This window comes from Centropristis striata, chromosome 15, assembly GCF_030273125.1.
Source record: "Centropristis striata isolate RG_2023a ecotype Rhode Island chromosome 15, C.striata_1.0, whole genome shotgun sequence".
NCBI lineage: Eukaryota > Metazoa > Chordata > Actinopteri > Perciformes > Serranidae > Centropristis > Centropristis striata.
Window position 1 is genome coordinate 33,332,917 of NC_081531.1, and position 14,317 is coordinate 33,347,233.

Sequence of the window (14,317 nt, forward strand, 5' to 3'; positions counted from 1 at the left end):
ATGAGGTTTAATTTAAAGAAAAGCCTAATCACTTTAAATTCATCATGTTTTTTATGTTATATGTTGTGACCTGAAAAGTAACTAAAGCTGACAGCTAAATGTAGTGGAGTAAGAAGTATAAAGTTACATTAAAATGGAAATACTCAATTAAAGTAAGTTTCTCGAAATTGTACTTAACCCTTTATCAGGCGAAGAACTATATTTGGTAACTTCAGGTGATCTTTTGAGAAAAAAGTAGCAAATTTACTAGATTAAAGTGGCAAATCTACAAGAAAAAAAGTTGCAGATTTAAGAGATTTAAAGTGGCAAATCTGCACGGAAAAAGTCACAGATTTACGAGAAAAAAGTGGGAAAAAAGCAACTTTTTTCTCACAGATTCACCACTTTAAATCTCATAAATCTACACATTTTTTTCTGGTAGATATGCCCCTTTAATCTCGTAAACTTTTTTCTCAAAATATTATTTTCATATGTCTTTTTTTACACATTCTGGCAGTTTGTAATATCCTTCAATGAGTGTCCTATTAAGGGTTAAGTACAGTACTTGAGTAAATGCACTCTAGTTATATTCCACCAATGGACTTGCCCTGTAGGTAAATAAACAAATAAATACACGGTTGCCCATAAAGTTGGAATAATTCTGTTTTCAGACACAATCCTGTTAATTGTGGTTTCATTTTCATTGTGATATGTTTGGAAGAGATTGATTAATAAAGCTTTGAGAAGATATACACTTTATCTGTCAAGAATAAATCACATTGTCACAATCATGTCATGGAAAGAGGTAAAAATATTTTATTCCAACTTTGTGGGCAATCGTGTATAAATATATAGTAAGTGATGATAATTTAAAAAAAACATGGAGTGTTTTGAAATCATGCAAAAAAGAAAAACATGGAAAAGAAAAACATGAACAAAATGTATCTTGTATGAAAATATATCACATATATTCTCACTCTCTCTGTATAAATCAGGGCATGTGCAGATAGATAATATATGACTGTTTCTGTGTGATTAATTTATCGCAGAGACTCACTGGAATATTTAACAGATAATCACAGAAACACACCTTGCCCCTGACAGGTACCAATTAGATTCAGCACTTGAAAGGTTAATTTTTAATTCCCCGGTTTGAAAGTTAAGTTATGTTTAGTAATATGTACAAAAACGAACAGTTAAGGTTCCTACTTTCATACTTTAGAGCAGCTGTTCTCAACCTTGGGGTCGGGACCCCAATTGGGGTCGCGAGATGATTTCTGGGGGTCGCCAAATAATTTTGAACACAACATTTTTGGTCATTTTGTGGTTTTTTTTGTCTTTTTTTTTTTGTCATTTTGCGTCTTTTTTTTTTTCATTTTGTGTCTTTTTTTTGGTCATTTTGTGTCTTTTTTAAAGTCATTTTGTGTCTTTAAGTCATTTTGTGTCTATTTTTGGTCATTTTGTGTCTTTTTTAAAGTCATTTTGTGTCTTTTTTTAAGTCATTTTGTGTCTGTAAGTCATTTTGTGTCTTTTTTTTGGTCATTTGTGTCTTTTTGTGGTAATTTTGTGTCTTTTTTTGGTCATTTTGTGTATTTTTTTGGTCATTTTGTTTCTTTTTTGGGTGATCTGAACTGTGCGTGTGAGATTGTGTTCAGTGAGCGGGGGTCGCGGACAACATGCATGTTAAATTGGGGGTGGCGACTCAAAAAGGTTGAGAACTACTGCTTTAGAGGAGCACATCTATGTTGAGCTTCATTGACGGCGCGTGTTTCTCTGACCTTGGGAGAGATTTTCACACATTCAGTATCTCTGAGTCTCTGGCGCACCCAGCTGAATAATAAACAGATCTTTAAGAGGGCAGTGTGAGCTCATTACCGTGGTGATGAGCATGAGTGACACCCAGCCTTATTGTTGGTGAAATATTAATGAGCCGAGGGTGATCTCCCCTCACTTTCACACGCGCAGACTGGCCTTTCCCCCCAGGCCTTCAGAACACAAATAAGAGAGTCGGGCTGTGAATTAGTACGGCTCTCGCATGATTTTGTCAGTATTAATGGGAGATATTAACCTTGTCTGAAAACAACCTCAAAAATTCACATGAAACAGAGACGTTTCTCGGCTACGAGGAGTTTGCAGCATCACCTGTCAGAGACTTACACATCCTTCAAAATATTTCACAGCAGACGTTTATAAGTTTTCATATCCACATGTGAGTTCAGGGTAATTTAGGAGATTAAAGAGAAAAATCTCCTGCTCAACCCTGAACATGCCCACACACACACATACACATACACACTCAGACACAGCAGATGAAAGAGGCTTTCACTAAATGCATCTGATACACCAGTGAAAGTTCCAGTCTTAATGTTTACCGCTTTGAACAAATCATCTTCACTCTCTTTGAAGGCGATGTAAAATGACAGTCGTGAATTCCAAATAGGGTACACGATGTACAAATCATTAAATTACAATAAAAAGAAACATGTTTTCAGATTTCATGGCAAGCACAACAATGATATCTGAAAAATATCCAGAGGGGAGAATGAGCAGAAGCACCAGCGTTGACCTAATGAGGCCAACAAAAACACAGACTGTGAACGCCACAACTGCACCCCAGAGTGGGATGTTATTCTTTTTTATTTCATTTACGCACAACCATGAAAGTGAAGTGCTTCCCAATATCACTGCAGTGTGGAAACTCGTATCATATTGGATGTGTTCAGTGCTTCTTCTTCTTATCACTCAATTATTAGATAATACAATTGTTTTTCAAATTGTCAAAATTCTAACATGGTTTATAATAATTCTCTGAAACCCAAAAAGCTGTTTCAGGATGGGGTTTTTTGTGCTCTTTTTACATTTTACTCACTGTGGCCTTGTACTTTACTGCAATATATAAGTCTTAATAATAATATAAGTAATAATATAAGTCTTATCTTATCTAATTATCTCTAAAATTGGAATAAAATGGAATATATATGTATATGCAACATTTTTCCAAGTGCATACTAGTGTCATGAATTGGGAAAGAAAATGCGTCTCCACATGCTATATGTATTGACACATTTTTACAACCTCTCCTGTCCTCTCCTCTCAGCTCTGTGTAAACAGATTTTCAGTTAATATTTGTCACGTGACCGTTCATCTCAGCAGAATCAATCATGGCTTTACAGTGTGTCTGAGGAGCAGAATTTAATGTTTTTAACAGGATCTAGTTATTCCAATCGGTTTATTTTTGGCAACGTTTTAAATGAGACAAGTAGAATAAAGTGATTTTGACAGAAATATTACAGTTTTAAGCTTTTTTTTGGCTACTTTTTCTAAGGGAAGCTTTTGTCCCCTATGATCCATTCAAGGACTGTTAGAAAGTTCAAACTTTGTCGATAATGCCTGTTTTTTTACAATGTCTTTCTACAATACATGGTGTGTTTTTGGCGATCTTTTAAAGAAAACGTACGCCTTGACCTTTAACCCTTGTAGGTTTTGTGAACTAAATGCACTATATGTTATTTTCTGCTGCTTTGAGGTCTCTCAATCAAAACAATAACAAAAGATGTAGTTTGGTGAAGTCGTGAGGTAGTGTGGGATCATGGGAGTTGTTGTCTTTAACACCATGGCCTATATTAAAGTCAGCTTCCCCTAGTGACGACTCCTGCAGTGTTTTTAGCAGGAGTTGAATTATCCACGGAGGTCTCGCTCTCTCCAAAACAAACAACTAAAGTGATTAAAACTGATTAAAAAAAAGTTTCATGTGAAGAATCTGTGTCTCTCTGATGCTGTTGATCAGACGTTTGCTCGGCTTCTTTCTCTGATCATTTAAGATCCAGATGTCTGATGATTAGAATCCTTTATCGGGTTAAAATATAATGTTAAAAGAAGACCAAAATCTTCAAAGTGTATCATAAAAATGTGGCTAAAAACTGGATAAAAGGTCAATTTATGATGACTTTTTGCAGAAAACCACAATGTTGATGGATCTGTGAAGTGGATATGGTGCCAAATCAAATCAAACAAATTATTTAATCTTACTACTGATTTCCCTAGCTTTGGAAATTCTAGTCTCATTGTTTTTAAATTGTTTAAGTGGGAAATTACATATTCTACATTTACTGTAACTGTACATCACCCACAGAACTAAAATCTAATGTGAAAATTAACTATTAAATCAGGTCAGCTGTTTTAAATGCAACCTGGTCTCACAGAAATCCGTGAAATAGCCACGGATTTCGCTTAACTCAAAATCCGTGGAATAGCCACGGAATCGCTCAAATTTCCGTGAAACTGACACGGATTTCGCTACAATGCAAGTTAATGACAGTCATATCCCGTGGCTATTGGTTTGTTCCAAGTCACGTGACTTTCAAGGTCCCAGCGGTCAGAACAAAAAACATGGCGGACAGTTCTCTCATTTTTAGTGAAAAATCAATATTTTGACTTCTGCATAAAAATGGATTTTGATCACATTTCTAGCGAGAAATATATGTTTTATTTTCTAAATCTTCACTCAGTGAATGTACATAATCACTTTGTATGTTGGAATGGCCACGGGATATGACTGTCATTAACTTGCATTGTAGCGAAATCCGTGTCAGTTTCACGGAAATTTGAGCGATTCCGTGGCTATTCCACGGATTTTGAGTTAAGCGAAATCCGTGGCTATTTCACGGATTTCTGTGAGACCATGTTGTTTAAATGCCAGAACCTAAACACTTCTAAAGTTCAGTGTCAATAAAAAAATAAAGTTGAGTGAAGCTCTGAGGGGTGAACGGTAGCTAAGTTGTGTTATTAGCGAGAAGCATGCGTCCTGATGAATATCGGCTGTGTAAAGCTCAGAGGTGATAGACGCAGAGCCTCTGGGGTTTAAATGGCTCTGCAGGGCAGGGTGACACGGCCTGAGTGCTGTGAATGACACCGAGGAACCATTTGGCACCTGTTTGCATCAAGAGCTAAAAGTTTGAAGAACACAAGTGATGCACGGAGAGTAAAAATCTGCAATCCTTGATTATTATTTCACAGTTTGAGTTATTATGCAGTTATTTTTGTAAGGTTTTCCTCTATCTATATAACCTACTGAAACTGAAATTTACTTTTAAAATATATTTTTTTTAACACCAAGTCATTATAAGTGGAGCTTTGGGTGCCTTAAGGATGCCTTCAGGAGTTAGAGCGAGTGAAGAGTGATCTCTTTAAAAGCTGTTACATCCCAAAGGGGGACAAAACAGACGCTTTACATCCAACACCTCTAATTTACCACAAAGTCCCTGAGGAATAGTAAATAAACATAACCCTGAGACTGACTGGTTCACATCTGTCAAAGCCAAATGCAAATTAAGTTCACCAAAATACCATTCATGAATGAAAATTTATATTACGCTCGTCCCTTTTTTGAGACTTGATTAACTGTTTTCGTGCCAAAAACAAACGTAAGCTATTTGTAGGCTGAACACACACAAAAACATCCACAAATCCCCCCTGAGAGGCTTCCATTCACAAGTCGTAACTGAATTCCATGTTTTCATCGTATGTTCAAAGAGGGGCAAAAGTTGAGGACAATAAATTCTGAGAGAGATGATGATGAAATGATGGTGTAACCCTTACTAACGTGCCATACGTGCACTTGGCATGCAACATCAACTTTTTTCTGAGTCCTTGCCTCATACACAATATTCAGACAATGAATTTGGGCATTAATTGATGGACAGCACTATAAAAATGATAATAAATATCTCAAATAAACCTGAGGTCAAGTTTGATATAATATCGTCTTTACCTTGACTCATTTGTAGGTTAATTTATGTTGTTTTAACAACCTGGAAAAATTGAAATAATACAGATTCTGATTTGTGAAACTGTTAAATTAATGGTATTTTGCTGCATATTTAACACATTTAAAATATTTTCGTAAATATTGACAAAGGAAATTGTACAACAGGTAAAAGCAGCAGTGCTGTCACCAGCAGCACCTTGTATTTCTCCCATGATGCGCAAACAGAAGGCCCTCGGTGGACCAATTAATGCAGACAGAGAGAGCAGTCAGCGATTTCCTGGGAGACCCTCCAACTTCACCAGCTAGTGCTATCTCAATCTGGTCTCCATTACAACCACATTTATCTAGATTGCATCAGGTGGCCCCTGCTACAAATCTCTCAAAGCTCTGCTCATATGATAGCTGCCACACGGTGGGCATTTTGCTGAATAGCTCCTCCGTTACACAGGGCTGTCCCTTTAAGACGAGACATTACAGGCAAAAACATTGTTTTATCATACACTGGTCAATTTGGAGGTTTTGGGCATTTTTTTCCCCATAACAAGTCTCCTTTCAGAATAATGGAAAAAAGATCCAAATCAAACATTTAGGTGTTTACTTTTCTATCATTTGTAGGTTTCTCCTAAATTCACTAAAAGTTAGCGTTTTTACAGTATGTAATACTGTGAACGTAGTCTAAACCTCATAACCACAGCATCGTCAGAAAGCTCCCACTATATTATGTGTTTTACATGTTCTATACTGCCGTTGCTGTAATTTAGATACAATATTTTGTCTTCAAATAGTCATTTCCATTAAGAATGTATGAAATCTTTAAAGTTTTTTCTCATGCTCTGAGCCATAAATCTCAATTTCACACCAAACGTACCAGTTTTATTCCTAACTATAATCTGAAGGTTTTCACAGAGGGGTTTGTCTATTTATCATTCATACCCTGATGTATAGAACATTTTGTTCCTTAAAAACACGATGAAAATTGATTGAAGTATTTTCTGATTTATGAAATGATTAAAAAAATGAATCTAATTACTAGAATAAAATAATAACATTGAAATTTGCTTTATCCGATGTTTGCAAATTAGCACATATTTAAGGAGTTAATGCCGAATTCGCATATCTAAACATAACATTTCAGAAAACTTGTAAGGCAAAAACGTTTCATGGTGATATCTAGAAGTTTAAAAATGACTCTATTCACCTGTAGTGTCTCCCCTTAAATGACTCAGATTAACACAGACAGACTTGTGTGTATCGGTGTCCAAAACTGATCTTGTTACTCAAATTCAATATAATCTACAAAGAGAGATTTTGTGGATTAACTCCATTCAAAGGCAACGTTTCCCCTTTGTGTGGAGACAACTCCTCTGGAGCCGTTTTAAATAATGTGATCATGTGCAATCAATTCAAGATAGATGTTTCCCAGACTTCCACTCAATACACACTCAGTGGACAAATCTTTTAGAGGCTAGTGTCCCATCAATATGCAAATTCAGCAGAAGTGGAAATAAGCCTATTGGTTTTGACAAAATGATAGTGTCACAGAGATGCAACTCAGCAAATGAGACAGAGGAATAGTATAACAAGGAGGAGTGCAGAAACAGAGGTGAGGTGGAAAACAGCAGGTATGGAGGGTGTGTGTGTGAGAGAGAGAGACGGAGAGAGAGAGGGAGGGAGACAGAGAGAGAGAGAGAGAGAGAGAGAGAGATGCAAATCCCATGGCAACAGCAACCAGAAAACAAGTCTAAAATAGGGGGCAGTGTCCGCTATTACTATAGCAACAGGAGAACAGCACATTCACTCAGCTTCGGGATTTGCTGAAAGCAGAAAAACAAAGCTTATATTCCTCACATACTCACCTAATTATTATTGACAGTCCTTACCAGCTAATCAATGCGGTTCTGCCAGCTGTGTCCCACTAAATTAGCCAGAGAAATAAGAATAAGGCAGAGTATATTATCATTAAAGTTATAATTATTAAAGAATTTCTTATAATAACTTCTAAATAATTTCCTGGTGAGACCCATATGAGCTGACATCTGTTGATAACGTTAGCAGAAAAATAAAAAATAAATCATGATTTGATATATTTACAATAGAGTTTTAGCAAAATCATAACATAAATTGAGTGTGTCTTTGTGTGTCTGTGATCATTTCTATTATTGAGTATATTTAAAGTCTTTTTTATGACACACACTTTCATTTAGTTGGCTCAACCGTATAATCAGTCAGACAGACTTGATTACCACAAGCTGTTTGGTAAAACTGTAACACAAAAAGCTTTTCTCAGCTTTAAAAACTGCAGCAGTGATATCCACGCCCGGTTTGTTTACCTGAAACATGTGCACAGTCTGCACTGCAGGAAAAAAAAAAGAAAAAAAGATAACAACACAGTGATGCTTTGCCTTGCCGACCACCGACCAATCAAATTTCACATGGAGCTGAATCAAACCAATTAGAGCACGGCAGTCAGGGGACGCGCAGCCAATCGCTGTGAGCGCGGACCACTGATGCAACGGAGATGCAACAGACTTATAACTGAACAACAAAGTGCGTTAATAATCAAATAGTCCCCCTTTCACAACAATACCACGTAGTAACGTACAGCGTCCGAGTGTTATTGCTGTACATTGGTGGCGAGCCGCGTTCACGGAAGTCACGTCAATCAGCAGGTTACGAACACAGCGGTCGTCGATCTGAGAAACTAACAGTACTGCTTTAACTTTCCCCGGTACTGTCCCAACAAACACGAAAAGAAAAACAATGAAAAGATGTAACGCGTTATAGTACGATTACTTTTCGGATTACCGCTGATATATCGACACTAAAACGAGTTTTTCCCCAGCCGCATCAAAATTTCCCATTTCATTGAAGTAGACATGTCCTCTGAGGACTAAACGCGAGTTTATTCCGACTTTAAACTTAGCATATTGTTTTTTCTTTGTTTGTTTTTTGAGAAAAAAGGGGTTCCGTTGACATCAAACTACTGTATAGTCTACTTAATAGTGGTTCCCCTTGATTTGCTGCCTTTCTATTTCAGTTAAGTTTCCGTTAACTCTACGCGAGTAACGTTTTTTCATTATTTTCTATAGCAGTCGCCATTTTGTGGCTGTCTTATAGAAGTAGTAATAAATTACAATAATTAAACTTACTTTTACTTCTAAAACAAGCATGAAAGAATGAGTAGTGTTATAACGGAGGCCAGCGGTGAGTGTGTGGGACGTCCTTCGGTGAGACGCGGAGGGGTGGGGCGGAGGGATCTACACTGAGCAGCACGGTTTGTCCCGGTGACGCAGTTGGTTGCTAGGTGTGAATGAACTGATGCTTTCTCACAATTAAGCGGCTCCTCAGTTTACAGGTCGACCACAACAAAGCAACAACTCGTCCCCTTTTTTTGGCGCTGTCGCGGATATTCCGAGCTAAAAACAAAACATGGCTCTTTAAACTCGTTTAGTTGTTGGACCCCGAAAAGATACCGTGCTTTGCTTTAGCAACGCACCCCCAAAAGCTCTACCTTTTTTCTGCAAGAATGGAGTAAGTCAAACTCTCTGCTTATGTCAAGTTTGTTTTTGTGTTGTTGTTTTCGTTGGAGGCAGTTTTGTTTGTACCTGCTTTTGTTTCACAAGTGGTTACAGTAGCGGAGTGGTCTGTTGTTTGTCAGCTTTATACAGTTTATTCTATTTTGATATCTTAATCAAACTATTTTCCCTAAACATTTAAAGCTTCTTTAGTGGCGTCCTTTCGAGGGGTTTGTCTGTATTTAGGTTGCTTTGATAACAATCCGAGGCAGAGTTAATATCATATGTTGTATTACTATGTGATGGAAACTTATATTTCATGCACTCCAGCCTCTGTTATGTACAGTAGACATACAGGGTCACATTTCTGTCACTTTCAGTTGCATTTCTTGCAGTGTTTCCATTTGCATGCCACATTGTCACTTTCAATTGCATTTATTGCTCGGATTTCCATTTACACATCACATTATTGTCACCTCACTTGCTAAACTGCTTAAGTGCTCAAACAGGGGTGATTAATTCAAAAGGAACATGCGATTTGGAAGCAGCTGATCTGCATTAATCCGATTTAATGGTCAGGGTGTCTCTCACTCAGAGTTATAACTAAGGCTTTACTCGAGTTGCTTCCTGACAACAGTTGGGTCCCACGTGTTTTGAAGTGCATTTTGCTTTGAGGGAGTTTAAAGCTCAAAGGTCCCATTTCTCATTTATGTAGCCTATTACTGACTGTCAATTCTGAAGGTTGGTTTTTGAAATTGTTTATTTTCAGTTCTATGTCAAATAACTGATGTTGCTTTAAATGTGAATTTACCTATTGATCAAACCCCTGTGATTCTTACAGGTGATTTCATCTTTTTAACCCCTTCATCAACTGTCTGAGTCATGTTTTGAAACTTGCTGAAGGCTATGAGACTTATATTCCTGAGTCCGGTCGACTGAATAAGTTTCATCTTTTCCGCCGGAGTGTTTTTGATCCCTGTTTTTGTTTACCCTCCAGGTTTCATTATGCTCACCCAGCCCTGCTCTCTGTGGCCCATCTGTCAGACCCTGCTAGCTCTCAGCATATGCTTGGACTTGGACTGAATCAAAGCACCAACAGACAAAATGATGGCAACATCAGCTCCTGTTTGGAAGACTCTTCGTGTCTGCCCGGCAGACCCCCTCGCTCTCTCTCACCCACAGGCTAACCACAGCCAATCACAGGGGTGCAGGGGGGAGGTGTCAGAGGAGAGTCAGCACTTAATTGGTGAGTTGCAGCGAGTACGCTTTTTTATATTTTTCCCCATTTCAGGTGGGCTCGGCACTGCACCACATTCGTCCTTCTTGAACAGTAAGTAAAAAACTAGCTACGCCTAATATGTCGATATGCTGCAACTATATTTAATGCTTTGCATTGACTATCGTCGATCAGATTATGCCTTTTGAAAACTGCTACATGCACTGACTGATATTTTTTAACGTTTACATGAACGTTGTTTTTTAGCTTGTAATGACTGCATTTTTTTCACTCCTCAATAGGTGATGGTCTTACTGACTGGATGACGGAAGAAGTGGATTTCTCCTCGTACCTCCCAAACCCTCCTTCCCCTCCCTCCTCCACCAATGCCTCCCTTCCCCCTTCACCCCTTCAGAATGATATCCAGGTGCCCTCTGACTTGGAGGTCATGACCTCTCTGCTGCAAGAGGAACTCGCCCAACTAGAGGACTACTTCCTGTCTGAGCCACTGCCAGAGAAAGGGCCGAGGCTGGGAAAATGTGACAGGGGTCCACTGCCGGCGGGTCCTCAGCCGTTCAGTCAGCTGCCATACGCATCATACTCCACATCCAACCAATCAGAATCCAGCCCACTCCTTGTTACCCTCGCAACCGGAGAACTGGATCTGCTGAGTATCTGTGGCGGGCCCATTGGGCGATCCAAAATTCCAAGACACGCCCCATACAGCTGCAGTCGCCCCAGTGGGTGTGTTAGGAAAAGAGTTCCTGACGGTGTGAGGTTCAGTGAAGGCTACGATAACAGCTTGTTGAGTTCCAAAGGAAGTAACTCAGGTAATTCGGCGGTGACCCTTACAGGTAACTACAACTGTGTGGAGGACGAGCAGCTGGTAGGGAAAAGCTACTGTCTAGGTAGTGCAGTCGAGGTAAGAAGATGTGCCGTTCTACCCAAAGAAGAGAAGAATTGCTGTTTCAGTCAAGATGTCATTGGTGGTGCAAAGGTTGTTGCTGGTGGATTTGGCTTTGGTGGATCACTTGATGTCCCGCACAAGAAAGAGGATCTGCTGATGTATAGCATGAGGGAGGTCAGCGGAGGCACGGGTACCAACGAGGTGCTGAATAGTATCAAAACTAGTGTGGAGGTGACGAAAGCCACCGTTTCTTGGAAAACAGAGGGCAGTGAAGGTTATCTTCCAGCTGTTTCGCAGTCCGAGGCCTATCATAGCTTCTTAGGCAACATCAACGAACAGGTGAAGTCAGAGAGTTTACAGATAGCGCAACATGATTTACATTGTAATTTCCTGGAGGATCAGGGCCCAGAGTGTCTTTTAATGGCCAGGGAGAGTCTTAACTTGGAGTCTCCGGGGCACAGACAAGCATGCAGGCTGAAGGAAGACCATTGTGCTTTGAAATATGAAGAGGACCTCATTCCAGCTGAAGGTGGCGAGCGCAAACAGAAGAAGAGAGACCAAAACAAAACTGCTGCTCACAGGTTAGTTTTCAGTTTCTGCTTTGCAATACAAAAAAAAACACAATTTCCGTAGGTCAATTTCTGCATTTAATGTTTGTTTTGCTTCACGCAGGTATCGCCAACGAAAAAGGGCGGAGCTCGATTCTTTGGAGGAACAGTTGCATGGACTTGAAGGGAGGAACCGGGAGCTCCGGGACAAGGCAGAGTCGGTGGAACGTGAAATCCAGTACGTCAAAGACCTGCTGATTGAAGTTTACAAGGCCCGCAGCCAAAGGCTCAAGCAGGACACAACAGCGTAACACCGAGCTCCTGCAAGTACATTTAAAGAGGGCGTAACAGGGAAAATGTGGCGATTTTTGTGTCTTTAAGATTGTCCAGAATTGAATGTTTAATTTCATTTTTTTCCAAGGCGGGCGGGGTGTATGCATGCTTTGCTAATGTGAATTATTTTTTAACATTTTAAATCAACACTCTATCCAATGCTTCCATTGCTTTCGCACTATAATCACTCGAGCCTGCACTGTGGCATTGCAATGCTTTAAATGACAATCATTTTAAATAGATCTCGCACTGCGCGGATCTACTATTTGAAATACGGTTATTTCTGAAGAAGTAATGTTATTCATTATGCAGGTTTAATATTTTTAACAGCCTTATATTGGAATTGATGTCAGCAATAGAACTTCATGTTTTTTTTCTTTCTGTTTTTAAAGTTTTTTTTACACCCTTTTCAACAGTTGTCTAATTTGTTGTTGGTGTCAACATGTAAAACTGCATTTCATTTCATTTTGAACACATCTTTCAAAATACTTTTTTCTAGAATAATTTCTCACCTCCTTTGAACGGCAACTGTCATATGAATATTTTAGAATATTAAAATTGCGCTTAGATATATATTGACTTTTACAAGCGCGGAAAGAATGGCTGATGTACTGACGAGTCAAAAACATTTTTGTCTAATTTAATATTGTTGTGGTTTTTTTTTAAGATTGCCTTTGATTGACTAGACTTAACAAGATCTAATGCAGCCTGAAATATTCATCACTTAAGGAGATTGGATGTTGTTTTCTTTTCTTTTTTTAACTGAATGTCATTGCGTTGTTAGAAACATTATTTTGTCAACTGTACTAACATTAGTTTTCTCCCGATATTTGCATTACTTCTAATGTAAGAAATCACATTTTACCCAGCACTGAATAATGTCCAAATGATACATTATGTGACCAAAATAGAACTAATTTATCATTTATGCTGTTTTTTTTTAAGGTGGAATCTAGCATTTTATTGTGTTTGTGGCAGTTTGAAAAATGTTCTTCTATTGCATATTGCAAATTATTCAATCTATTTTGCAGCTCAGGATATGCAATTTGTCATCCAGTCCTACAAATGCCAGTGGATGACTGATGGCAGGAGATCTTTGTCCTTCATTTTACTGCTCGGCATACAGGTTTTCCTGATGTTAAAAAAACATTTTCCTTATGTACAAATATTGTAACTAGTGGAGTTGTAGCAGCCTCCCTCTGCATGTTTTTCCATAAACGGAGTAGAAGATGTAGGATTTCAGAAACAAGTCGGGGATTGTTCCTCTAAAGTGCTTGTTAAGGCAATAAGTTTTATAGGCCTCTGGCTGATCTGCACTAATTTGTAACAACTTTTGTATGTTCAGGGAGTGAAGTGTGTTAGCATTTTCTTTGTAGAAAATCAACTAAAAAAATCTAGTTAGGGATTTTGCAGTGTAAGCTTTCGTGTAAGAGGATACTGTGTAAATTATTTCCAATTGGATTTGTTGCAAAGCAAATACTGTTACTGTTTAACATGCCTACACTGGGGATAGAATTTTTTTCTATGCATATTTATTTTAAGACAATCTTGGATATAAACGCTGACTCATAGACATTTATTTATTAATGTTTATTCAGTTTTTGGGCCAGAAATTCATGTCACATTGTTTGATCCTCCTGCGGTGCACTATCAACTCCGATTGTTAAAACCAAAAATATGTGACAGCACATCATAACGCTTTGTAATTTCATGTTAATTTAATCATATTTGCATATTTCCTTTGTGTGGCATCATGTTTTTTCTTTTTCTTCTAAAAAATAAAGGGTGTCATCTACTCGGTTCGTTGTGTTTTTCTTCCTCTTTTTCCCCTCAGAGGTTTTCTCTCCAAGTTAGGGAATTAACTGGGAATCATTTTTGCCGGTAAAGACTTATTATAATAATAATCAGAAATTACAAGCTGCCGTTAATAGTGGTGCCGTTTTAGATGTAATAAATCTGTTATTTTAGCAGTAAACTTTAAACCTGCAGGGCCTGAAGGACGCCGACACGCTTTTAGATTCGACCCGCGGCCCGCACACACACTTACAACAC

General features: G+C 38.4%; 1 protein-coding gene across 2 annotated transcripts; it reads left to right on the top strand.

Moving 5' to 3' along the window:
* Nucleotides 1–8,976: 8,976 nt before the first annotated feature.
* Nucleotides 8,977–14,060, top strand: atf5a (activating transcription factor 5a). 2 transcript variants are annotated; one of them, XM_059350899.1, is made up of 4 exons: nucleotides 8,977–9,277; nucleotides 10,259–10,591; nucleotides 10,780–11,965; nucleotides 12,057–14,060. In XM_059350899.1, exons 2-4 carry the CDS (start codon nucleotides 10,366–10,368, stop codon nucleotides 12,241–12,243), a joined length of 1,599 nt encoding a protein of 532 aa, XP_059206882.1. In that variant the 5' UTR covers nucleotides 8,977–9,277; nucleotides 10,259–10,365; the 3' UTR covers nucleotides 12,244–14,060. The 2 variants fall into 2 exon arrangements, with proteins under 2 accessions (XP_059206882.1, XP_059206883.1); XM_059350900.1 differs by having other exon boundaries at nucleotides 8,978–9,277; nucleotides 10,259–10,507.
* Nucleotides 14,061–14,317: the final 257 nt, after the last annotated feature.

Bases quoted from the DNA above. Each gene is read 5' to 3' on its own strand.
- atf5a (XM_059350899.1), top strand. From the start codon at position 10,366: ATGATGGCAACATCAGCTCCTGTTTGGAAGACTCTTCGTGTCTGCCCG. The intron at 10,592-10,779 runs GTAAGTAAAAAA...ACTCCTCAATAG, and splicing joins ACATTCGTCCTTCTTGAACA to GTGATGGTCTTACTGACTGG. The intron at 11,966-12,056 runs GTTAGTTTTCAG...TGCTTCACGCAG, and splicing joins AACAAAACTGCTGCTCACAG to GTATCGCCAACGAAAAAGGG.